This window comes from Pollicipes pollicipes, unplaced genomic scaffold (assembly GCF_011947565.3).
Source record: "Pollicipes pollicipes isolate AB1234 unplaced genomic scaffold, Ppol_2.1 Scaffold_5724;HRSCAF=6776_pilon_pilon_pilon, whole genome shotgun sequence".
Classification (NCBI taxonomy): domain Eukaryota; kingdom Metazoa; phylum Arthropoda; class Thecostraca; order Pollicipedomorpha; family Pollicipedidae; genus Pollicipes; species Pollicipes pollicipes.
This window is the reverse complement of record NW_023596746.1, coordinates 16,977,357-17,003,572: the sequence shown is the minus strand read 5'-3', so window position 1 is coordinate 17,003,572 and position 26,216 is coordinate 16,977,357. Positions and strand designations below refer to the sequence as shown.

The 26,216-nt window shown below is 51.1% G+C and overlaps 1 protein-coding gene across 4 annotated transcripts in view; it reads left to right on the top strand.

Moving 5' to 3' along the window:
• Window positions 1-26,216, top strand: part of LOC119103608 (transient receptor potential cation channel subfamily A member 1 homolog) — a 44,530-nt gene that overhangs the window by 9,094 nt on the left and 9,220 nt on the right. For 3 of the 4 annotated variants that reach the window (XM_037227200.1, XM_037227201.1, XM_037227202.1), the window contains 17 exons: window positions 5,443-5,596; window positions 6,734-6,949; window positions 12,661-12,757; window positions 12,895-13,124; window positions 13,934-14,174; window positions 15,359-15,577; window positions 16,345-16,533; window positions 17,301-17,401; window positions 17,946-18,129; window positions 18,433-18,629; window positions 19,353-19,563; window positions 20,582-20,766; window positions 21,046-21,214; window positions 22,349-22,463; window positions 22,777-22,910; window positions 23,263-23,429; window positions 25,998-26,184. In XM_037227200.1, the coding sequence (XP_037083095.1) occupies window positions 5,443-5,596; window positions 6,734-6,949; window positions 12,661-12,757; window positions 12,895-13,124; window positions 13,934-14,174; window positions 15,359-15,577; window positions 16,345-16,533; window positions 17,301-17,401; window positions 17,946-18,129; window positions 18,433-18,629; window positions 19,353-19,563; window positions 20,582-20,766; window positions 21,046-21,214; window positions 22,349-22,463; window positions 22,777-22,910; window positions 23,263-23,429; window positions 25,998-26,184 (2,996 nt within the window). The remainder of the gene's footprint in view (window positions 1-5,442; window positions 5,597-6,733; window positions 6,950-12,660; window positions 12,758-12,894; window positions 13,125-13,933; window positions 14,175-15,358; window positions 15,578-16,344; window positions 16,534-17,300; window positions 17,402-17,945; window positions 18,130-18,432; window positions 18,630-19,352; window positions 19,564-20,581; window positions 20,767-21,045; window positions 21,215-22,348; window positions 22,464-22,776; window positions 22,911-23,262; window positions 23,430-25,997; window positions 26,185-26,216) is intronic. The other variant, XM_037227203.1, reaches the window with a different exon arrangement.

The window sequence follows — 26,216 nt, the reverse complement described above, 5'->3', positions numbered from 1 at the left end:
GGAGTGTGAGGGCTGTCCGCGCTCAGCATGGCGTGCGATCGTTTATGATAAACGCTATCAATGCGCGAGCGAAGGACATTTTGAATTCGGTCAATAAAATCAGATTTAGCCAGTGGGTTAGCACCGAACGCTGCACTGAACTGAACTTGCTCTGCCAACGGATTAGTTTTTGACTTAACTGTCAGACGCCTTTGTCGCAGTTACCGGACATCACTTTATGACCAGCACCGGGATAACGCTCTCGGTGACCTTTAAAACGACTGCTCGAGAATGAAGCGTTCATAATTTTAAACTTTTCAGAAAGCTGCACTTTCGGCGCTGAGGCGAAGTGCAGCAGTTTCATCGGGATACACCTCAATGCACGCCGCATCCTTTCGGGGTTCATTGGTCAGAACCTGGACATATTACACGTTGAAGTTCCTGCGCGCTGTCAAGCGCGATGAAACATGACACTTTTGCGGTCCATACATTTCTGTAGTACGTTTTACCGGAAGTGAAAGGCGTCTTTTGAAATATGGAAAAGCGTGTTACTTTCAGATGTATCAGGTGCGCAGTACAAACACATACTCAATCATGTAAACATTGGCGTAGCTGTGGCGAAGACTGTCAAAGTGTCCCTTTGATGATGGTTCACTGAGCAAACCCAGTGAGTTCTCACACTGTCATTGTCCATGCATTAGATGCAGGCGTTGAGAGGGAAGTAGCGGTCGCATGGTTCGAAGAGTTTTGATGAGTTGGAGTGAGGTAGGCTGACTCACTAGCGCACTGAGTCGACTTCCACGTACATGCGTGCCATCGCGTTGTCAAGCTTGGTGTTTTCGCACAATGCGCTCATTTTCCGCCACCTGTACGGATAGACGCATAGGAGAGACTGCGCCCGTAGCTGACGGCGGACGGCGCGATTGAGGCGTAGTCCCCTTTTGTGATATTGTTGCTAAACCTTTCCAAGCCGATAATCCTTTTTTATTTTTGGATTATGGCGTTCAAAGTACGCTTTTCCACATGCAAATATAAGAGGTTCAAATTCGTGTAGAAAAGTGGTTCTGCATGGATTGCAAACGTTCACAATGCCACCACCAATATTTCTTGTGCAATGATCATTCCAACCACGACCCACACGCAGTCTGCAAGGATTTTGCATAATTTTGACATACATTATTTACGGGTTTCTTTCATCGTAGGGAAAAAATCGCCACCGAACTTAGCCCTTCGACCTCACAACACGGAAATACCAGAGGCTGCAACTTCAAAAGTCCTCAGCTGAGAGGCCCGAAAAGATCACATATTCTGGAGCCCGTTGGCAGCCCCTACGACCCATTTTTATCAAAATCCGAGAGATGACGGCATGATATTAACCCTTCGAGCTGTCGATTTGTCGTGTCGTGTGTATGAGTTTTTGCAGCGGAAGTAATGTCGCCTCTAAGTGAAGATCGTTTAAGTCTTTGCTATATAAGCGATGACGAGCCTTTGGAAGATAAGCTTTGTCGTGTAGCATTCATGTCTTGTGTGTCTTTGCAGTAGAAGCAATGCTGCGTATGGGTAAAGACCATCAGTTTTTGCGGCAGAAGTAATGGCGTGTATAAGTTTTTGAAATATACAATTTGATAAGGCACTCATGTCTTGTATAAGTCTTTGCAGTAGAAGTAATGCCGTTAATAAGTAAAACCTGCTTGAGTCCTTGCAGTTCAAGTAGTGTTGCATATAGCCGATGTCGTAGCACTGCATTCGGTAGGAATCAATGCCGTAGCACCAATGTGGCACCACCCTACCTCATACTAAGCCGCCGTCGCGTATGATCCGGGAGCTCCTCCCAGCATGTCTGGCGCAGGACGACGCGCAAAACGATGCTTTAAATGTCAGGACCTGATGCCTACAAAGACGGAGTGCAAAGTTACTGACACCATTCGAAATGTTTGTAGCATGTGATCACAAACCAACCCTCAGCTAAGCATAACTCCCGTAAATCAACTCAGCATTACGGGCCACTTCCACAACGCAGCATGTCCAACACATCACAGCCCAGTAAGAAACTAAAATGCATCCTTTATACTCCTTATCATGAAAATGTGCAAGAGGCATAGTTGAACCTCAACCCAAGTTTTGGATCGGAGCGTGTCACTTCAAAATGTAGGTCTAAGAATCACTAACAAGCTTAAAGACATGAATAAAGACATCAGGCCAACAAGGAGCTACAATGGCCCATCGAGGTAAGTCCACCTCAGGTTCTGCACACACCCTCGACACTAATCTTTCCACCCGACCTGCCTGAATTTAGGTTTCAATGAGGTCATTACACCGATAGAACTCGTCCAAACGATTTTTAAACGTTACTTGAGATGGACTTCCTGCAACTTAATTTTTTTGTAGCCCATTCCAATGATTTACTACTCTTTGACTAAATAACATCTGCATCTTCATAGTACTGCTCCTACCTTTTGGTGATTGAAACTGCTTTCCTCTAAGTCTCGACCTAATTTCCAGTGTTCCTTGTAGATCTACCTGGTCTATCCTTTTTCACGTTCAAACACGTAAAGTATTGTCCTCCAGCATAACCAAGTCGACAATCGATGTGAGAGCCCAAAATGGTCCGGCAAAGACGGAACTTTGTACCCCAAATCTTGAAATATGACGCGGCTCTTCAGTCCTTGAAGAGAGTGGTCCACATTTTATGTTTCTTTAAACTGAAAAAGTTATCTTGAAGATTATTCGGTGCAGTTTTCAGCCCTGTCTAGCAAGACCTAAACCCCCCTTTATTTTCTGAGCTACACGCTGCTAAACCCCTGTTGTTCTGAGCTACATGCCCGCGAAGGTGTGCAGACTACTTCGGAGAGATTATTTCAGGTTCACCCAGGCATTCATGGCGTCAAAATAACATCACTCAAATCCTGCCATTTCATTAGTCGTGCGGTGATGAAGGTCAAGAAAACAGAATTATCGAGTCGCTCATACCTGGTGTTCTTGAGCATGATGTCCAGATATAACGGCTGTCAATTGGCTTCAGTCAATGTTTTGCAGTGACACGATGACGTGATTACACAATGGCGTATTGAGAAGCATATTAACTCAACAGAGAAATTGTCTTGTCTATAGCAGTCTTTTTCATGTAGATGTACACCAATAGTTATAAGTGAGCTGATTTCATAATATCTGTCGCTTGCTTCAATATCTTCAAATGTAGAACATTCCCTTGAATGTAAAAGTTCTGATAGCTCAGTTGGTTACAGCGCCTGCCCGCCGAGCCACCTACCCGTGGCGGGGTGGGTTCGAGTCGCTTATGGCACCCGCTATTTTTATCTGATTTGGATGGTCAGCGATCGGTGGCAGCGGCTGCGTCCCAGGCCAGGTGACGTCACTTCCATGGACTTCCCGCTCACCGCCGTGAAAGTAATGCATTTATTTTTTTATTTTTTCCAGCGTGTGCATCCTGTTATGTTTGCAGTACACTAATTTGTCAAAATGCTTGTGTAATAGATGCTAAGAAAGCTTGAAGCAGCGTTTTTAGCGAAAATGCGCGAAGAATGGAGCTATTATCCCACGAATTCAAGCGAAACGTTAGGTCATAGCTTTGATTTCTGTCCTATGGCGCGGAACACCATGGCCCTCTTCGAAGCGTACTTTGGCTGCAGGAAACGGAATATCACATGGTCTTTAGTGACGCAGTGGTTCAAACGTCATCCCATGCTCTTCGCGGAAGCCGGCCCTTGCCGTCCGCTGTCCCAAAAACAAACTTCCATTTGTGCTGACGTCATTGATGCCAGGAGAGGTGCCACTTTGAAGCACGCATGCCCGCAATGTGCGGGTTAAAGCAGCTTAAACGTGGCACATCCATTATGTAACACGTAATAGCTGGGAACGGCCCTTAGCAGGTTCTGCTGTCGTCATGACGACGGCGGTTGTTATGACGATGGCGGTCGCGGCGACTGCAGCTAGCGCTGATTCTGAATGTTCTTTAGGATTACCAAGAAAGAAAAAAAAATGTAGTGATGCTTCAAAATGTTGACAACGTAATTTGGACTCGAGCATACTTAATATATATTTTACTATCATATATTGAGGGTGCTGCAGTTGCACTATCCATTGCTATTATGAAGCGTAACTAGTCCTGAGGTTTCACCTAAGCATATTTTTGAGAGAAAGGCTGAAGGTGAGACCTCCCTTTAAGCGACTTAAACCCACCCCACCACAGGTGGGTGGATCGAAAAACAGGCGCTCCAACCAACGGAGCCATGGACACGAACTTTATCTTAAGTCACAGTGCTAGGAGTGAATGAATATTGAAGGTCAGAGTCCGCTTTGTCGATGCTACCACTTGCGTATGCGAATCGCTTGCCGTTGTTATTAGGACTTAACAACGCACTAAGACCATGAGACTATGTGACATCGCATACTTCTCACCCTAGCAGGGAGGATGGGTTCCGCAGGGAATGGAAACTACGTCTGGTTTCCTTGTTACGCAGCATGAGGCAGCGTTTCTTATTTGTGTCTCGCTTTGGACTGAAATAACTCTTTTGAAAATCGTTCGGTGCAGTTCCCAGTCCTGATCTTAAGCCCTATAACTCTGCAGTTTCTAAGCTGCACACCAGCGAAGATGTGCCGACTATTTCAAGATCATCCAAGCATGCATGACGTCATGAAAACGCCATTCAAATTCTACCGCCCAATTGACCATGCGACGTTCTAGGCTAAGAAGAATACAACCGTTGAATCGTTGATATCGGGCGTTCTTGAGAAAAAAGCTCTGGATCTTATGGACTTCAATTCGCTCCCAATCAATGGCTCACAGGCTTGCAAGTTTCAATCACAAGCACGTTATGTGATACATAATATGAGATGTTGACCATATTGGCAAGTTCTTATGGAAATCAGAGTAGTAATCGAGTGACCTTCGGACAGCACTACATTCAACCGCGAGTTTAAGGTGTTTAGTTGTATTCACATACCGGTTAATGTGCAAAAACACCACAAGGTAAGGCGAGCACACCAGGACATAACTGCCAACTATTGGGACATTGAAGTAATGCAAGTGGGCACTAGGGTGACAATTTCGCGCGGCTAGTTTGGAAGGACGTCAACGTCACACAAAATTTCGATAACGCGGTTGAACAATGACGTATTAAGGAACAAATTTACTGAAAAGAGAAACTTCACTGTCTGGAGAAGTCTTCCGCTTTGAAGTATACCAATAGTTACAAGCGTGTTGATTCTGTCATATCTCGTGTTTGCTTTAGTGTCTTCAAATGTGGAGCATGGCCTGTAATTTCTGCGTCCTAACTAATACGCACCACTTGATACTGTTTGAACGGAACTTTGACAACTCCTGAGATCGTCTGCGGCCGACCTATGGCCGAAGCCAATCACGTCCAAGGCTGCGCGATAGCCGCGCGTGCTGTCGGGTGCCCTCGGCCGTGTGGACCCCAGCGACATCTCGGCGGCCGCCCGCAGTGGGCGATGACTTCGGAGGGAGCGACAGCGCGACCGGGGAGGTCGCCGCTGACCTGCTGGGCGACAAGATGGACGACCAGCTGGAGCCGGAGCTGCCTTATGAGAGCAACACTGACATGACGCAGGATGAGCTCAACAAGGCAAGGTCGAGCAGGTGAGGCGTGGCGAGGCGCATGAGGCCCACGGAGGCGCGGCTGGTGAGCCGGCGCTCGCACGTATTCTGCGGTATGTACCCCACGGAGCAGTTAAAAGGAAGTTCGAATGACCTTTTTGACATTCAAGGCTTTGAGCTCTGTGTTAAAAGTATTATTGTACAGAGTTGTTGGTAGCACTGTCCCTTTAAATGATGTCGTAAAAGGGTTTCGATGTTATGTTAACGAAGTTTGCCACCGGCGAACTGACTGCAGCGTCTTTGTTTAACTTGTGCTTTGATTTAGCTTGTTTTTTTCTCGAGCGACTGGCTTATTCTGGTACTGCTCTGCATGCCTCACGCACTGCTTGCAGTGTTTTTGGTAGCACTTTTGTGATGCTTTGCATATTATGCCTGATTTTCTGGAATGGTTACCTGCCCATTCTCCCCCCTCTCTCTCTCGCGATCAAAAGAAATGTAGCCGCTACAAATCTTTTCGAAATCCTACGCCCTTGAGCACTTTTCGAGATGGCACCAGGTCACCTCAACGGTCAGCGTGCCTGGAAAAGCATACCCGTTTTCCAATGAAACACGAACCATCGCTGATAGCACAGCGCCTGATAACTCGGACTGGAAACCGCCCGTCCCGCCACACATCTGATATGTTATCGCAACGTCATTCTCCATCACATCAAACTGATACGGTCACCAAGGAAGAACAGTATGCCACAGGGAGGGTACGGGGCGTAGTGTGCTGTTCCACTGGACCGCAACGACAAGCTGACACAGACTGAAGGCGTAGTGTGCGATGTCCTCTCGAGAGACAAACTGATCACGGAGAATCGAGCATGCACCGCCCGGCACCCCGCGGTTCACGCTGACGGGCGGTTCCAGCGAACGTTGCGTCAGGTGTGGAAGTGACGACACACTTCCGTGGCAGCGGGCGGGGAAACGGCTCGCACTGCACTCTGAGTCAGGACCCAGCTGACCACCGCAGTAGGGATGGGTCAGGACCCAGCTGACGACCGCAGTAGGGATGAGTCAGGACTCAGCTGACAGCTGCAGTGGGGTACGGCGGTCGGGCGCCGTCCCTAGCACTGTGCACCAGATCAGGGACGAGGCCGAGCCCTGTTGACCGGTCGTCGTCATGTGGAGCCGCAGGCGGCGCTCGGAGGGTGTCCAGGGGGCGCGCCCTGACCTGAGGCCAGCCGCTCGCCACCCGGCACGCTCCCACTCGCTGGACGAGGGCCGGCGCACGCCGCTGATGGGACGCGGCCTCTCGCTGGACAGTGGCGGCGGCGAGCGGAGACCAACCGATTGCGGTGTCCTGCAGTACATCGCCGACCTGCTAACCCGACAGGACAGCGCGCCGCAAAGGTTGTTCTCGTGCACTGGCTGAACGGTTCTTGGCATCCATCAGCTGGGAGCAGTCAGGTTTTAGTGCAGGATGTAATTTATTTTGAATTTGAACTGAGTTGGACGTTCCCTTGATCATGTCTTGCAGTTCACAGCCATGCTTACTTGGAAACTTAAAACCCTGGTATTTTGAGCTTGATGAACGTGCAGTTCTGAAGCTTAGGACGCGCCACCTATGGGAAAGACACACAGATGTGTGTGATGTCATAGTGACGTCACGCGAGCATCACCTTATGGCCGTTTTGTGCTCATCGCCAAGCAAATTATGGCCTCTGAATCACTTGGCAGCTCCTAGATGTCACGGACATCAGGCTTCTTATAGGATGCCTCGAAAATTGCGCCATAACCGGAAATCCAAATTCAAGGAACGAAAACGTCATCATGGAAAACTGTTCAGGAATAAATATGCCAGAACACAGCGAAAAATGGCCAAAACACACGCAGACACATTCGTCCGTTGAATTCACACATATGCATCAACAACGCCGTCTTGCGACGTGTTAGAAATGCCACGAGCGAGTCATGTCGTCCGCTACAGCGAGAACTGTGTCGCAGCCACTCTGACAGCATCTGTTACGTAATAACGTTCCGAGACGTCATCAAACGATGACGTCATTAGGACGATGCATACTAATTAGCTGTATTTTGTCATCCATTCTAGTCTTTTGTGCATCAAATCATGCAAATACCTACAAGTGGGCCTTTTTCGGTTTATCTGACGCTTGCCCCAATATTTCCAAAGGTGGCATAGTCTCTTTGTTATTAGGTTTCAGTTATAGGGTGCCACAAGTCGCTCAATTACTCAGCGCCCGCGTTAAGTCTGTGCTGTTCCCTCGGATGTCGTCACGCTCCCGGTTGGCTGGTTTAATGCCGTCTCGCCCGGCTGAGAGGTGCCAATTAAACCCGCTGCGATCTCAAAATAAGGGAGGTGGCCACACCCAAATCACAGGGTAGGTAGGCCCGTACGTGAGCTCACTTTTATCACATCTTTAGGCATCCGGATGTTGTCCTTTAGGTCAAATACGGTCAAACAAGGTCAAACTTTGAAAAGTTGTCCGTAGTACTCTGAGGCATCGTTATGCAATGACATTTTAGATAGATGTTTCTAAACAAGAGTTAACTGTTTGTCATTTGAAGTCAGTGACCTTATTGACTTTCAAATGATCACGATGACTGAAAACCTATGAGATGTTTTGATTTTTTACTTTGAATAAGCGGCAATGATGACGCTGAGCGGTACGTTCATAAAAACAAAATAGTGACCAAGGTCATTTCAGGTGGGTAACGTTCCCTCGCCTTTACGACGTTCAAGTAAGATGTTTGTTGATGTACATGCGATCCAAATATTCGAAATAAGTGTCAGAAACTGCCTCTTGTGGCGAGTTCTCAAGTAAAACAGCAGTTTTGTTTTGCCTCGGTCTGGCCGCCATACCTCTTTAAGGTCGATGGAGGTAATGACAATCCGGAAGTCCATTGTCTCATCGTCTAAGAAACCATCTCAATGATTCATGGCTTTGCTGAACACACTTGTTGCATCAAATTGCACGGTTCCATCGAGATCACCTTCGCTGACAGCCACGGCCTGGCTTTGACCCGCCATGGGTCAGTGACTTAACAGCATAATCCGATTTCTTTCATGCGAAAAGATTGGGTATTCAATTTCGGACAACTTTGCAAAGGTTGGCACAAGTCTAAAGAAACCATGTCAATAATTTATTCGTTTAACACTCAACACTCTTGTTGTATCAGATTAAACGGTTCCCTCGGAATCCCCTTCGCTAACAGCCGTGGCATAGTTTGACCTGCCATTGGTCATTGACTTTATAATATTCTTCCAATTTTTGTCGTTCCCAAAGATAGGCTATTCAATTGCCAACAACTTTGCAAAGTTTGGCGCTGCTACGCGTGATCGTTTTGAAGGTTTTCTAAGAACACGTGTGTGTGTGTGTGTGTGTGTGTGTGTGTGTGTGTGTGTGTGTGTGTGTGTGTGTGTGTGTGTGTGTGTGTGTGTGTGTGTGTGTGTGTGTGTGTGTGTGTGTGTGTGTGTGTGTGTGTGTGTGTGTGTGTGTGTGTGCGTGTGCGTGTGTGCGTGCGCGTGCGCGTGCGCATGCGCGTGCGGGTGATAATCGACCACCCGAGCGCGTGTTGAAGTTCGTTTTCGTAAACACATTGGCTGGTGTTCAAGGTTTTGACTAGCACGACTCAGCGTTGCCTGTTATGAGCAGCGACGGCGTGATTTACGTGGGGCGTCCCAAAAGTTAACATGGTTCTTTAATAGGATGCTCAACTAAATTAAGATGTCCTTCTTACAAAAATTGCATGCGTTTAGTAGAAGTGAACTGCATTTCGAATTAATCTTCGCCTATGGGCCATGTTTATGGCACCTAGATGTAAAGATTCCAAATAGACATCAGGTGCCAGTCAGTGCTGACACTGTATATAAATTTGTTTTCTTGCTGATGAAATGACACACATTGCCCACCATCACTTTGAACCAACACATATAAGAAACCACAGTAGATCAAATACATTAACTTTTATACTTAGCAAGGAGCTCAGATTGCATGGATGGGCGAACTGCCATGTTTTGCGATGGGCGTGGTCTTTGAGTTGTCATTCTTAGCCAACGGGTTCTCGTCCCACGAATGTCATAGTCCCGGCGTGCAGAAAGAAAATGATCGCCTATGTTAGTCCCGGGAGCTTTGTAGTTTTGTGTCTAGAACATGGCCGTTAGTACTGGTCCGAATATTTTTTTTTCGCCAACGTACGATAACCTTCCATCCCTATTCTCGCATACCAAACTCGTTATACAATGCACTACGCGAGACGTCAGACATTTGCATTTCAAACCTTGCATGGCTGCATTATAAATTCGCTTGCCAGATTAACATGCAGGTTGCCAAAAAGCCTAAGGAACCAGATTGTTTGCGAAGTATCGCGTCTTTTTCCGTACTATCCGAGTAACACGATTATATTTTTAGTAACTTATTTTATCTTCACGCACAAAGCCGTATCTACATCGGATAGAGTGAAGTAGCCGATCATATGTGGCAGCTTTAATTCATTTCTGCTCAGCTGCTCCCACTGGTGAAATTGGTGATGCTTTCGCTGATGTCGTTGCTGATATTCTCGCTGATGCTGACGTTCTTGCCAAAACATGGAGATGCTCTTGCGGTGCTTGTCGAGCAGAAAGATCGGCGTCAGTGAAAATATCAACAATGATATCAGCGAACACAACCCCAACGAGATGGGCATCAACTTCCCCAGCGGGAGCAGCGGAACAAACTGAACTTACATATGTCAAACCTAGACGGCTACCTTACTGAGCCCTGCGTAGATGAAGATTTATGAGCAAAAATAAAATCAGTTGTAGAAAGTGTGATCTTAATGTTCGGATATCATGGCAAAACCACAACACTACGAAAAAGCCATCTTGTTTGGTCGACCTTTTCACAACTTGTGAAAAACCACCTTGTTCGACGGGCCTTTCCACAACGTTTATGCCTATCTGGTAAACGAATGTGTAATGCATGCATGTCGGGCTTCATATACGAATGTCTGATGTCCGGTGTAGTGTACAGTATAACGCGTTTCATTTGTGAGGGCAGGGACAAAGGCAAGGCAGTGTATACCATGAAAGGTCATCCGGCGGTTTGGCTGCTAAACCACGCTATCCCTAACGTCATCGTTGGCACGTTACGTCGGCTTGGGGGCTGCGCCACGAGGCGCGCAGGAGCCGTCTGATTGGACAGGAGTTGATGACGTCAGTGGAATAGGTGGCCCTACGGCCCCTGAACAGACGAGGTAAAGGCGTATTGTATGCTGTTGACTTGAAAACATACATTTGGGAACGGACTGGCGACAATGACTTAGAAGCAAAAAACTGCTGCTACTCCCACGGGCGATCACTTTCCTTCTGCACTCCAGAACTCTGATATTCGGCGAGAAAAAAAATCCTTCGGGTGTTCAAAGATTGCAAAGAAATGAAAACATAGGCCACGCTTATCACAAATATGTGATTAATTTCATATACGCTAAATGAAACCGCTGCTTAATACAAACAATTCATCTTGAGTAATCATGCAGTTTTTGTCTGTGCAAACCTAGTATACGTCATGTCCTGTAATTTATTATATGTTCTGTACTTTTGGGTCGAAGCCTGGGCGATGTGGATCACTGTCACGTGTGTTCTGAAAAAGTATATGCATGTATACATGAAAGAACGGCGTATGCGCTGTCGACACTGGTTGGCTTCTTGTCTCCGTTTTAAATTTTTACGTTTTGACGCTGTTAGCGAGATCCGTGATCGACAGATCGTTCAAAATTCGTCCTAAAAGACGACTAAAATGTCTAATTATTGTAAAGTGGTCCTGTTAATCCAACTGAGCACATAACAACCACACTGCACAAGCACGACACCATCAAAAATGCACTATTTTCTACTCACAACAAGAAATAGCGTATTGGGCATCGCTGGGAGTTGAGCACAGTGCGATGGATTAATGATTTCGAGGTAACAGCTTCCCAGTCACTGGTGAGAGCATGCCCATATCACAAGCAATCACAATTACCAGTGATGATAATCAAGCAAAGCCATCAAAGTCCACACTTTGCGGATTGGCTTAAGAATCCGCCGCAGATTGTCAGTTGTTTCGGATTGATTGCAGCTGTCAGCTGTTCGGACCATGCCCGCAAAACACGGGTGAGCAGAGATCAAAAGTGGTGCGTGTAGTCCGCGGCAGCTGGAAGGCTGCAGATCCCGCAGCGGATTTTGGGGTCGTTAGGTGCTGCAGGTTAGATGAATACCACTTTTGAACAGTGGCGGTCTTGCCATAAAGGTACTTAAGACACTAGCAAAATTTACAGCCCTATTTCTGCAACTTCTGAGAAGTATTTTATTGCCTTACATGGTTATAAAACTTGATTTTGTTGCAACGCATTTTAAGGCGTTTCATAGCCTCAACTTGTCTAGACTACAATCACTGACGAAACTGTCGAAATTTGCTCTAACCCGTTTCATGATAATATGCAGTTCTTGTGATGGTGTTTAAGTAGCGGTTTTCTTTGGTTTTCCGATCAGAGGCAGGAGAAAGCAAACAAACATTTCGATCCAGCATATGCAATGCGAATGCGATGTGGATCCAACACAGCGAATGATTTGGTTTGGATGATTGAACCGTCAATGACCTCGTTTCTTTTATGATAGTCATGGATTCGGGTAGCGTGGCCATTGCAGCTGCTATGTACTGTAATATGCGTAATATACACTATGCATGCGTACTATGCGACTATGGATGCATGCGTACTATGTGGTAGTTCTTTCTCTCTACGCATGTCTAGCCCTAGAGCCTCTAAGATATCAATACTGAACGTCTTACATGAGTTCGGGGATAGTATCAGTGCTCCTCATCTGTTACTTTTCGGCACGTGTCGTGTTCTATACACCGAAACAAGTTAGTGGTGGCCAGTCTGTGTCTGCTCGCCATCTTTCCGCGAGGTGCTTGCTGTTTCCATATGTTCCAACCCCTTCTTATGTCGATGACGTGCTTTCGCTTCGCACCCGCTGTACGGCTTGCCCTCTGACTCTTGAGATCTTCTGTCTGAGGATGTCCGTCCGCCGTCGCTGGTCGCTGGTCTGTCGTCATTGGCTTATCACGCCCCGCCGGTTCCAGGAGCTGCAGCATCGTCAACGGCTTGGAACAGGCGGTGCTGGACATCTACGATCCGTTCCGAAGCTCCCACCTGGACCTCAGCAAGGGACTTCATCAGGTCAGTGATTGTGAAGGTTTTTAACAAGCATCACCACGTCTAAGGCCTGAATGGAAGGACAAAACCCCATACAGGCTGGAACTGGCCTGATAGGTGCACGGGCCAACACAAAACCGGAACACATTGCTGTCGATCAGGTGGCGCGCGAGGGCGATTCGGAGATGATGCGCCGCCTGCTCGACTCGCTGCTCAGTCACAACGAGCGGCTGCAGCGCCGGCTCAACCAGCTGGACGCCGAGCGGCTGTCGCCGCTGCACTACGCCGCCCGCTACAACCGGCTCGACACGGTGCGGCTGCTCATCAAGTACGGCGCGCGTGTCAACATCCGCGGCGAGGATGGCCTGACGCCGCTCCACCTGGCCGCCAGGCAAGTCACGGCGCCCGCTGCAGACGGCGTCGGCGGGAGGGCACGCTGGACGGCAGCCCGGTATTGATTATGTGCCGCTCGTCGCTGCAGCGTAGTGGCACCTGCACGGAAAATACATGACGTGGCAGGGGGGGGGGAAGATCTGGAAAATCGATGGAGGCGGTTGGCGGTTAGTTCCCTGCTAGATTTTTGGGAGATGTGATACTTGATGTTCGTCGAGCCGTGGCATAATTATTTTTACATCAGCGCTGTCATCACTGCCAGCGAAAGTTTCGGGCTCATTGCTGATGGACGGCGGCGAGCAGCTGGAGAATTCTGCGTGATATCTAGCTGGCCAGACCTTACCTTGACCTACAGCCAGAGCAGTCACTCGCTATTTGTCCACAGTGTATAGTGAAATCAATTCTTCGTGAATACAGCCAAAGGCACGGTGACATGACTCACCATCCTCCCTATCCGTGATCTATGCTTTCCTTTGTGACCGTTCGCACGCGATTTGGACACTCAATCCTGTTGCGGTGCATAATAATGATCCTTTCTCCATTATGTGAGCGAATAACATGGGCTCCAACTTGAAATTCGCCCTGGACGAAAGTTTTCCACTGTGTTGAATAGCACTGCAATTGCGGCCACGACAGTGCAGTTGCGGCACCAACAATGCAGCAATGGTAAACCAATACTGAATGATATCCAGATAATTTATTGATGTTCCTGCCAAAAGTGCTTTGAAACCGAGGAGCCCAAGAGGCCTGTCCATCTTTTCTTTTTCTGGTGACGTCAACTGTCTCACCCTCCCTCGACACGGCCAGGTATCGGCGCCTTCTCCAAACGCCTCCACAACCAGAGGAAAAGGAGGATGAAGAGGAGACGCAGGTGACGCCGCCCTCGCCGGAGGAACAGGAGGAGACCGTGATCCAGGTGTTAGTGGCGAATGGTGCTGACGTCAATGCCAAGGATATGTACGGGCTGACGTCACTCCACTACGCCGCCATGCGCGGTAACGACCTGGCCGCCCAGCAGCTACTCAAGTGTCCCAATGTCAACGCAGAGGTGGGTCGGCGGGTAGAGAGAGAGAGAGAGAGAGAGAGAGAGAGAGAGAGAGAGAGAGAGAGAGAGAGAGAGAGAGAGAGAGAGAGAGAGAGAGAGAGAGAGAGAGAGAGAGAGAGAGAGAGAGAGACCGAGAGAGACCGAGACCGAGACCGAGACCGAGACCGAGACCGAGACCGAGACCGAGACCGAGACGAGACCGAGACCGAGACCGAGACCGAGACCGAGACCGAGACCGAGACCGAGACCGAGACCGAGACCGAGACCGAGACCGAGACCGAGACCGAGACCGAGACCGAGACCGAGACCGAGACCGAGACCGAGACCGAGACCGAGACCGAGACCGAGACCGAGACCGAGACCGAGACCGAGACCGAGACCGAGACCGAGACCGAGACCGAGACCGAGACCGAGACCGAGACCGAGACCGAGACCGAGACCGAGACCGAGACCGAGACCGAGACCGAGACCGAGACCGAGACCGAGACCGAGACCGAGACCGAGACCGAGACCGAGACCGAGACCGAGACCGAGACCGAGACCGAGACCGAGACCGAGACCGAGACCGAGACCGAGACCGAGACCGAGACCGAGACCGAGACCGAGACCGAGACCGAGACCGAGACCGAGACCGAGACCGGGACCGGGACCGGGACCGGGACCGGGACCGGGACCGGGACCGAGACCGAGACCGAGACCGAAAAAACAGTGCTAGGGAGAAAAAAGAAAACGACATAGGGATCAAGATAGAGATTGATTTAGAAGTTTGTTTTGAGATTGATTTCATAACTGACATAGAAATCAAGATGGAGATTGACTTAGATATTGATTTAGCGATCGATTTAGAGATTGATAAAGCGATCGATTCAGAAACTGATTTAGAGATCGATTTCGACATTGATTTACAGATCGAGATATGGTATGACGCATTGGGACGTCGATCAACGTTTGTTTTTGTAGAAATCGAATACCGTGCGTCTGTAACATTGTTTTTTATATCATGCCAAACGTTCAGCTCTGAATAAAAGTGATGGTCGCTCGTGCGAAACATGGCTGGGTTGACCTCTCATTCCCACCGCGCATCAGGTAATTGAATGTTTCTGTGGACTTCTTCCTCTCAAGATAATTGTCGGGTAGACTTTAAGACTACGGCGACGGGCCTTACTGAAAGACCGTTGGACCGGCAGGCCAAGGACAAGCAGCAGATGACGCCGCTGCACATGGCGGCCACCTACGGCTATCCAACGGTGACCAGCCTGCTGCTGGAGATGTTCGTGCCGCTGCGCTGCGTGGATGAGGAACAGCAGACGCCACTGCACAGCGCGGCTAAGGGAGGACATCAGCACATCGTCGACATGCTACTGCGTTCCGCCAGCGAACTCGCAGGACACGAGACTGTCAAACTGGTGAGGCCGGCGAGCTCGTAGGACACGAGACTGTCAAACTGGTGAGGCCGGCGAACTCGCAGGACACGAGACTGTCAAACTGGTGAGGCCGGCGAACTCACAGGACACGAGACTGTCAAACTGGTGAGGCCGACGAACTCACAGGACACGAAACTGTCAAAGTGGTGAGAGTCGTGGGGTGGGCCGGGCCGAAAAAGACGATCTGACGTATTGATGTGTACTAGACTTCTTGCTCTCTTGGTCCCCCCCCCCCCCCCCACAAAGGACCTATAGTGCTACCGCGTTTAGTGAGACTCCTTGAAGTCAATTGCCCACACTGAACCACACCATGCCGACCCGAGTTCTCTGTCACGGCCCCTGGCCCGAAAGACATCCTGGTGTGCTCTCAAACCACTCCTGCCTGGTAAGATATCCTGGTGTACCCTCTGACCACTCCTGCCCCGGAAGATATCCTGGTGTGCCCTCAAACCACTCCTGCCTCGTAAGATATCCTGGTGTACCCCCTGACCACTCCTGCCCCGGAAGACATCCTGGTGTGCCCCCAAACCACTCCCGCCCCGAAAGATATCCTGGTGTACCCTCTGACCACTCCTGCCCCGGAAGACATCCTGGTGTGCCCTCAAACCACTCCTGCCACGGTAGACATCCGGGTGTGCCCTCAGACCACTCCTGCCCCGTAAGATATCCTGGTGTACCCTCTGACCTGGCGTACTCTGGCATGAGCAATACCTTCGCGTTCCCTCTGAGCCAATCGTACTGCGTTGCAGATGGTGGCCGACAAGGACCAGCGGCTGAACACGGCCCTGCACCTGGCCGTCGATAGCGGCAGCCAGGCCACCGTCGAGCTGCTCTTGGACGCCGAGGCCGACGTCAACGTTTGCAACGACACGGGCGACACGCCGCTTCACGCAGCCGTGGTCGGCGGCCAGCTGGATATCGTGCAGCTGCTGGTTCGGGTACGGTGGACGATTTCCGACATGTTGAGATATCTTGCCACACAAGTGGCAGCTCTCTTGGAATAATAACGCAAATGCAAATTGAAGCGGATAAAACCCGAATTGGGCCAGTGGTCTTCCAGCTTCCGCGATTCGAGGCAGGAAGAAGTTGTGCTTCAGACTGCGTATTTGCCATGTTTACGAAACCCACCGGTATTTGTCGTGTGATGGTGAGAGACCCCGATGCCTTTGTTGCCCTGCTTTTCTGACGGTAGACCACGTAGTTAAACTATGTTCACATTTCGCCCGGGAGCGGTTGCTTTACTTTGGGCGAAATGCCAACTCCCTTACGCTAAGTGACATTCTTGGTAATCACTCGCAACTTCTTGAAGATGGCCGGCTGTTTTCATTCCTTGCAAAAATAGGATTTCGCTCCATATATTCACCTCGTAACTAAATGACAACGTTATGTGCGCAATATGACCTATGCAGTCGGCACGCCCAAAAACCCTAATTAGCAACAACAAATATATCTGGGCGGTTGGACCTAGGGCGGTCGGCAAGGCTGGGTATGGGAGGGCGTGGGAAAGAACCCTGTAGACCTCAGATTCTGCTGGGTGTGATATTTTCCTGCGTTTGGGGATGAAAACAACGTTTGGATGGAGACATTCATTGGTTATAAGGCATTTCGTAAATGTGCGCCGTTGCAAAATGTGAGCATGCGTGGTGCGCGGTTTTCAATCGCCGACCATAGAACGTCCAACGAAAGATATTTAACCACATTTCAGCACCATGCGGCCATCAACGTTCAGAACTACCAGGGCCAGACACCGCTGCACCGAGCGGCTATGTTCAACCACATCGACATCATCGCGTACCTGCTGAGCAGGTGGGTGGTGGACTGGGTCCGGCATCGCTCCTCCGACGGCTGGGCTGATATATCACGGCAAGGGACTGCTTCACGACTGCGAGACGATCTCATAGATCGCTCCTCCGACGGCTGGGCTGATATATCACGGCAGGGCACTGCTCCACGACTGCGAGACGATCCCACAGATCGCTCCTCCGGCGGCTGGGCTGATATGTCACGGCAAGGGACTGCTCCACGACCGCGAGACGATCCCACAGATCGCTCCTCCGGCGGCTGGGCTGATATATCACGGCAAGAGACTGCTCCACGACTGCGAGACGATCCCACAGATCGCTCCTCCGACGGCTGGGCTGATATATCACGACAAGGCACTGCTCCACGACTGCGAGACGATCTCACAGACATCAGCATGCGATCGATTGAGTCGGGCTTTCATAGGTATGGGGTAAACGCAGAGGTATGCTATCGCTGTATCGGTCCAAACAGCGTTCACAGCCACCTGCATCAGCACTGAGCCTTGGCCGCGTGCCCTGGCCGATGACGGGCGCTGCCGTGCCGGTAGGCGGGCCAGCATCGAGCGGCTGGACGCGGATAACTTCACTCCGTTGCTGCTGGCGGCGGCGGCGGGCCACGCGCGTGCCGTGCACACCCTGCTGGAGAACGGCGCTGACATCGCCGCCGTCGACAAGCACGACATGACGGCCATTAGTTGGTGCGCCCAGGAGAACAACATCGGCGCCCTGGAGGTCAGCTAGGAGGGACCCCGGCCGGCCGGCCGGCCACCGGTGGGCCGCGATCACCTGTGGCCACTTGCTGTCACGCGGCGGCACTCAGAGGAACGGCACATACATGTTTTGACTGATAACACGTTGCGTCGTCTATGTGATCTTTATGGATAATTTAGGACAAATTCGGAAGTGTGCACGGAGGCGTCCAAGCATTGCATTCCATTTCATGCGGATTTAAATATATCTTACTCCGCCGTACTTTCCCCCGTTCGCCCTTCTGTCGCTGTACAAATCTGCTCATCACGCAGTACTGCACGGCAGGTGCTCCTGAATCACGAGCTGGCGCTCGGCCTGGTGGACCGCAGTGACAAGTACGACAACTCGCCACTGCACATGGCCTGCAAAAACGGCTACTTGGCCGTGGCGCGCGCCCTGCTCGACGCCGGCGCCTCGATTGACAACAAAAACGAGGACGAGCAGACGCCGCTGCACGTGGCGGCCAAGTACGGCCGGACCACGTGAGTCATAACAACACTTGCCGGCGGGCAACAGAAAAAAGGCTCGCTGGCCGTTGCTATTGCTGGCACTCGCTTCAGTTAGGCGATTAGGCTTCATTGACAGGTGCCCGGACTGGCTGCTTATCGTAGCTCACCTTTAGTTGTTTGTTATTTTGTTGTTTTGTAGTAACAACAGGGTTGCTTCTCGTAGCACAGCGCCTGCCCTCCTGCTGCCTCCTGACCGGCTGCTCGTAGCCCCGCCACGACTTGCCCCTCTGAACTGCCTGCCCCGATGCAGACAGGGTAGCTCTGATCCGCCTATCCCGATGCCGACAGGGTGGCCCTGATCCGCCTGCCCCGGTGCCGACAGGGTGGCCCTGATCCGCCTGCCCCGATGCCGACAAAGTGGCCCTGACCCGCCTGCCCCGATGCCTACAGAGTGGCTCTGATCCGTATGCTCTGGTGCCGACAGGGTAGCTCTGATCCGCCTGCCCCGATGCCGACAGGGTGGCCCTGATCCGCCCGCGCCGATGCCGACAGGGTGTCTCTGATCCGCCCGCCCCGATGCCGACAGGGTGGCCCTGATCCGCCCGCGCCGATGCCGACAGGGTGTCTCTGATCCGCCCGCCCCGGTGCCGACAGGGTGGCCCTGATCCGCCTGCCCCGATGCCGACAGGGTGGCCCTGATCCGCCTGCCCCGATATCGACAGGGTGGCCCTGATCCGCCCGCCCCGACGCCGACAGGGTGGCGAAGGAGCTGCTGCGGCGCGACAAGCTTATCATCACGGACCAGGACGAGCAGCAGAACACGGCGCTGCACGTGGCCTCGCTGGAGGGTCACCAGTTGGTGGTGGAGGCGCTGATCGAGGCCGGCGCTGCCGTGGAGGCGCGCAACGTCCACCTGTGGACTCCACTGGATTGCGCCTCTGCACGCGGGTGGAAGATGACCGTCAAGGTCGGACTGGGAAGGTCGTCGGCTGGGAAGGGCAAAGCAAGGGAGGGGGGGGGGGGGGGAGGAGCGCAGGGCGGCGATTTCAGTGTAGCAGGAAGGGGGAAACGGTGTGATATACATGTTACTGTGAAAGTAGACATGCTCAAGAAAAGACTACCTGCGCTACCAGCAGCCCGCGCCTTGGTACAACTGAGGCGCGATGGCCAGAATGTACTCCGCCATTTATGGGTATGAACGACATCAGTAGAAAGGGACGTTAGTGATTGGCGTAGCGTGTGGCGCGAGCCATTTAGGGAGAGGTGCATTGGTGGAAGTTTTGAACAACTGCATCACTAGACTATATAATATGTCGCTGGTATATAGCTGCCTGATGTGTAAACACGACTTGGCAACGAACTCAGCACCCACGTAAACAATGTTTCCCAAAGCCAAAATGAGTCGGAAAGCGTCGCTGTGCTAATTGGAGAGAAATCGAAGTCATAGTTTGGCTTTTGACGTTTGACGTTTCTTTTGAATCCCCGTGACGGGAGTCTCAAAGTTATATGTCCTGTTGACTAAACACGGGTATTCCAAGCTCTCATACCACTTATTGCTCAAGCACGCCGGCCAATTAGTGTGCCTCGAACATAACATAGCGCGTATGTTGGGAAAGGATAGCGAGTGGAAAGTATTACTTTCATAATGGTGAGCGCGGGGTCCAATGGGATGTATTGGCAATGGAAATGGCATGTGCTGGAGTGTCTATTTCAGATCGGAATTCTGAGTTTTTTTCAAGGATGTTGGGAAAACTTGTATCCTAATTGTACGTGTCTGATCTATGTGTGAAACTGCAAAAAGATGGCATCTCCTCTAAACGTGTTTTTGTGCAATTATTACCATCGCATGCTCCGTAGAAATTTGAATGAATATATCGTCTAAGTGGGCCGTGGCGGTCAGAAAACATGCAGCGAACGTACGTCATTCAATGGTTCAGCATTCAGCAAGCATTTACGTACACTCTGACGTTACTGCCGTGCCGCAGATCCTGCTGGCTAACGACTCGCCAGTGGACCCCCTGGACAAGTCGAAGACGACGCCGCTGCAGCTGGCGGCGCGCGAGGGCCACCGCAGTGTGGTGGAGACGCTGCTGGCGGCCGGGGCCCGGCTCAGCGCCTGTGACAGCGGCGGCAAGAACGCGCTCGAGCTGGCCATCTTGCACGGCAAGAGGTCAGCGGTGGCTGCCGCCAATGTGACGGTCGGCCTGCCACACGGCGACGCTATCTCGTGCGTCTCGGGCGAGAGGCAGTCCGTGGCCCGATCAGGCCCGTAAGATCACGCTTAGCTTGGGTGAGATTTACCACCGATCTTGCACTACCTGCCCCACGCGGGCTTTCTTGCCCACCCGGTTTATGATTTTTGACCGAGTCGCTCGACTTGGACCCGACAGCCACACTACACTGTGCTCTACGGGCCCCAGTGCCCTCTCACGGCTCGTTTCTCCTACAGGGACGTCGTGGAGGCCATCCTTCACTCGGAGCAGTGGCGGGACGCGATGAGCAACGAGAGCATATCGGCGCGCGGGGTCCGTGTCACACCCCTCCGCATGCTAATCAAGAAGTACCCCGACCTGGCCGAGCAGGTGTTCAACATGTGCACCAGAACCAACGGTCTGGAGGTGAGACGCGCCGCCGAAGGGCCGAGACTGTCCGAGCGACGAGATCGGAAGGGGACGGATAGTCTTAAGCGCTGGTTGTGTGGAGATTGGCTCTTTGGTGTGTGTCATTGGGGCTTTACGACGCACTCAACTGCTAAGGCTATATGGCGTCGCCTGCCTCTCACCCTAGCAGGAAGGGCGGGCACGGTGGGGAATCGAACCCCGTACCTCTGGTTTCCCAGACGCGCAGTGGTTAATGCAGACGCGTTAACCACTACACTACCGGCACCTTTGGTTTCTGGGCATATTCAACAGGGCTTGGCTATTTGGTGTCTGGACATAATCAACCGGACTTGGCTCTTTGGTGTCTGGACGTATTCAACAGGGCATGGCTCTTTGGTCTCTGGACATCATCAACAGGGATTGGCTCTTTGGTCTCTGGACATATTCAACAAGACTTGGCTCTTTGGTGTCTGGCCATATTCAACAGGACTTGGCTCTTTGGTTTCTGGACATATTCAACAGGACTTGGCTCTTTGGTATCTGGACATATTCAACAGGACTTGGCTCTTTTGTATCTGGAGGTATTCAACAGGACTTGGCTCTTTGGTATCTGGACATGTTCAACAGGGATTGGCTCTTTGGTCTCTTTGGACATATTCAACAGGACTTGGCTTTTTGGCGTCTGCAGATATTCAACAGGACTTGGCTCTTTGGTGTCTGGACATGTTCAACAGGACTTGGCTCTTTGGTATCTGGACATGTTCAACAGGGATTGGCTCTTTGGTCTCTTTGGACATATTCAACAGGGATTGGCTCTTTGGTTTCTGGGCATATTCAACAGGGTGCCTGTGGTTTGGTCAAGTGGATGATTGTGTTTATAATTGCTGGCAACCAAAAGTTTGGCGGCGATGGCTAGTAAATGATACTGCTAATGTCATTAATTTGCATTCGTGGTTGCATCTCTTGTGTTTTGTGGATAGTTTCGTTGGGAACGCTCTTCGGGCATTTGTATTACGCCATTTGTAAGCCACTGGTCATAGTTACAAACGTCGCCATTTCATCGAACGTAGAGCGTTTCAATGAGTCGGAACAGCGTCAAGCTGATTTGCGCCGCGTACCTGCAACTGATAAAGAACGTGCTGTGCTTCTCAGCTGAGCGACCGAAATCTGGCCGTGACGTTCAATTTCGAGTTCATTGACGACACATACACCTGCCTGGTGCATGATGAGGATCTCGAGATCCCCATCAAAGATGACTCCAGCTCAGGTATGCTCAAATGGCAGGGCTGCAGCTCGCTAGGTACACTCAGACCGTTGTAGAGCTTTCGATGGCAAATCGATGATTCATTTTGGAACGTGTCAAAACCTGTGTTTCTTTCGAGATGAACATCGATGTTGCCTTTTGCTGTAATGAGCATCGTTGACTGGTTGGGGTTATGCTCGTCATTGACTTCCTCTCGATCCGTGAAATTCATGCGCCACCATCAAACCGCTCTTACATTACGCTTGCGCTCTAATGTCGCCCGTGCTGTGTATCGTTCACGATTTTCTGCACTGTTCACACGCCATGCGGGTTTCAGCGGGCCAGACCTTTAACAACTCGTCATACACGGACGACGACAGGGTCAGAAGCACCGCCCGGCCTTACACTTACGACTCTAGCATCCGAAAAAACAACCACCCGCTGATGATCATGGTCCGCACCAAACGAGTGGTAAGTTACAACCACCCGCTGATGATCATGGTCCGCACCACACGAGTTGCAAGTGACGTCATCTGTAAGCAGTCAGCTTTAGAGCGTGAGGTATTGTTTTACAGAACGAGCCTCGATGGCCCGTGGAACCGGGCATTCTCACGTACTGTCTGTTGACACTGGTAATAAAATAGCTGACGAAGCCCGTACCGTGTGCAAATGGTAGAAGCTTTCCTACAAAACGTGAAATCAAACGTCATAGCAAGAGAATGTTGCATTCTGTGTTTGAGTGGAGCATTCATTGCTTGGGGCTGGACTGGAGTGCAGCTTGCATGTTAGCTTGTTAGTCAGCTTAGCATCTGTGCCGCTACAGGCGCTCCTGGGCCACCCGCTGTGCATCACGCTGCTCCACCTCAAGTGGCACAAGCTGGCTCGGTATCTGTACTACACCAACCTGATCTTATACGTCACCTTCTTGACCTTCCTCACCGGCTATATGGTGTCTACGCCGCCTCCAGACGCCTTCGGCCACAAGACACCGTGAGTAGGGCCCACAGCGATAACGCTTACGTATCGGCCATCATAATTCTACTGAAACATTGTGAAGGTATGACAAATACCACTGACATGTTGTCCTTAGACACGTTGACCTGGTTTCCATAGCACTATAAAATCTGAAGAGGCCTTAAAATCACTATTTTTAACCCTCATGAAAACGTCGTTTTAGCTAACTGAACTCAGCCTAGGATCACCGCTAGGGGAGCAAACAACCACCGGCGAAGGAAAGCGCATGCGCCATTCAGCGGCTGTCGTGGCTATTTGCCGCAGATACTTTGCTGCCTGGCTATTCACGTGGCACAGTATCAGTGTGGCTGCGGATAGGCAGGACATCGACAAATGTTCTCAGGCGGGGCTGGGCTGGCCCGCTTCCGTTCTGGCTGCATGACGAGTCACTCTGTTGGATATTTATGACACCGATTGCCTTTTTCAGGGCAAGGGGCCCCTGCGGGCACAGTACTTAGTGCACAGTATCGCTCCCAGCCGGGTAAAGGGGCCATTGCATCCCAGCGCCAGTTGCCTTCCGGCTGTCATTCTGGCGATACGGGGGCGGGGTCCCCTGGTGGATACAAATGCTCTAAGAGAGATGCATCACACATTGCTCCTTTCCCTGACGCACTAAGCCCTCTGGCCTGAGCAGCTGTTCCCAGATCGACGCAGAAATCCTTAACGACGCCACAAGTCCCGTTATCGCCGCAGGTGGTTCAAAAATTGGCACGGAAACTTTAGCTTGGATTAACGGGCCATTGGCTGAAATTATATCAAGGGACCTCTCTCGGTTTTGGAAGTTATGAGTGTCACAGGACCTTCCTATTGTCTCATTTTGGACTCTCGTAATAAGTTATCCTTTCCCCCTCCATTGTCAGTGGGTCATGGCCAACGCAAAAAGTCCCTGGCATTCGAAGTCCCCGTAGGAGGTCCTCAAGCTCGAGAAGTCCCCGTCCCTATTCAGCAACTTTTCTCTTACAGAGTCGGGATACCTTGCCGACATAAAACCACCTGTAGGCACTGGAAGCCCTGACCGTCACAGCAGCCATTGATGTATTTATTTCACCGCCTTTGGGGCCCCTGTGTTCGATGTTGATAATCTATGGCCAAAATAGGGGTTCGCATTGTCCCTGGGGTCCCCAATCGGTGTAAGAGGCACCGCGACATTTGAGGTCACGGCTCTGCGGGCAGGGTCCTTAATGTAACCTCCGGCCAGTCCTTCAGGTCCTTCAGACCTACAACGGGGCTTTGATCTTTGGTCCCGAGGGGCCCACGATCTCGAGCACGGCCTCTTGCTGACCCGGGGTCACTTACCGACAGAATCCCCTATCAGGCGCTGTGGGCCCTGGACCGCCACACGGGCCCCTCATTGTTTCAGGGACCCCGACTAATGCAAACTGCGGCGGTAAACGGGATCCAAGGGTTCAGACCGACACGGAACCAACTGTTCGGTGTTGGTGGTCTCTGGCCGAAATAGGGAACCATTTTGTCTAAGGGGTCCTGAATTGGTGCAAGAGGCCCTCTGACTGACATTTGAGGTCGCAGCCCTAGGGGCCGGGGTTCTTAATTCGATCTGCAGCCAGTCCTTCGGGCCCTTCGGCCTTCCAATTGGGCCCTTGACCGTCAGTCCTGAGGGGCCCTCCTCGGGCTGCCTTAAACGCTTGCCGTAACCAAACGGGTCTTCTTGCCAACACAGAACCGTGCTCGGCACCATGGGCCATAACCGACACAGGGGACCTGTCATTGACACAGACGGCCCGACCTATGTAAATTGTTGGCCCCGGCCTGGTCACTGCTTGGGAAATGGGTCCTCAAACCTAGACCGACGCGAAGCCGACTGTTCGATACTGGTGGTGCCTGACTGACGTAGAGACCGTTATCGACTCAGGGTTCTCTGTCGGCGCAAAGGGCCCTCTGACTGACATTTAATGACTCGGCCCTGCGGGCCGGACTCATTAATGTGATATCCCATAAGCACCTCGGGCCCATCGTTGTTGGTCGCTGATTTGGGCCTAAGGGAGGGTGGCACATGTCCACGCTGCCCTCCTCCTACCTGCGCCACTGTACGAACGCCCAAGTTTAGCGCTATGTTTGGCGATGTCAGGTAATCAGATGGACTCGCACTAGCTCTTGGAAGTAAATGGTGTGATGTGTTGTCGTTTGGACACTTAGCACGTAAGTGTAGCACGTATCACGTGGACATTTCAAGAACTCTTCGGAAGCAAATGATCGTAGTTTGATCTCATGACTTGTTGATTTGTTGCCAATTCGCGTCGACACAAAAATGTTGGCATTGTCTTTACCGCATTGTACAAGCTGTCTTTCTGTGCTCGTGGGGATATTTGCGATTCAACAAATGTGTTGTGTATCTGATTGAAAGGCAATATCTGACAGCTATGTTTTTCCTTTTCTAAAATGTTTTCCACTACTTATAAACGGCGTTAATTCCGTGCCCTGTCGTGAATCCACACGTTCCAACGGCTTACTCGGCTTCGTATGCTGTCAAAGTGTGATCAAAGATTTCGAATGTACCCGCTTGGTGACTGGGATTGCTAACTGCAGGGCTGGAGAGGGATATGCGGACGGGTCACCGGCGGCGGCGGGCGAGATCAACCAGACGTTCGTGGATTGCGAGAACATCCGAACACTGTTCAGCGTGCGCCAGAACGCGTTCGCAGACGTGGGCCGCTGGGTCATCACCGTGCTGGCATGTGTGCAGCTCGCCAAAGAGCTGTTCCAGGTTTTCCAGGTGAGAAAGCCTGGGGCGTGCGGGCAGCGGGA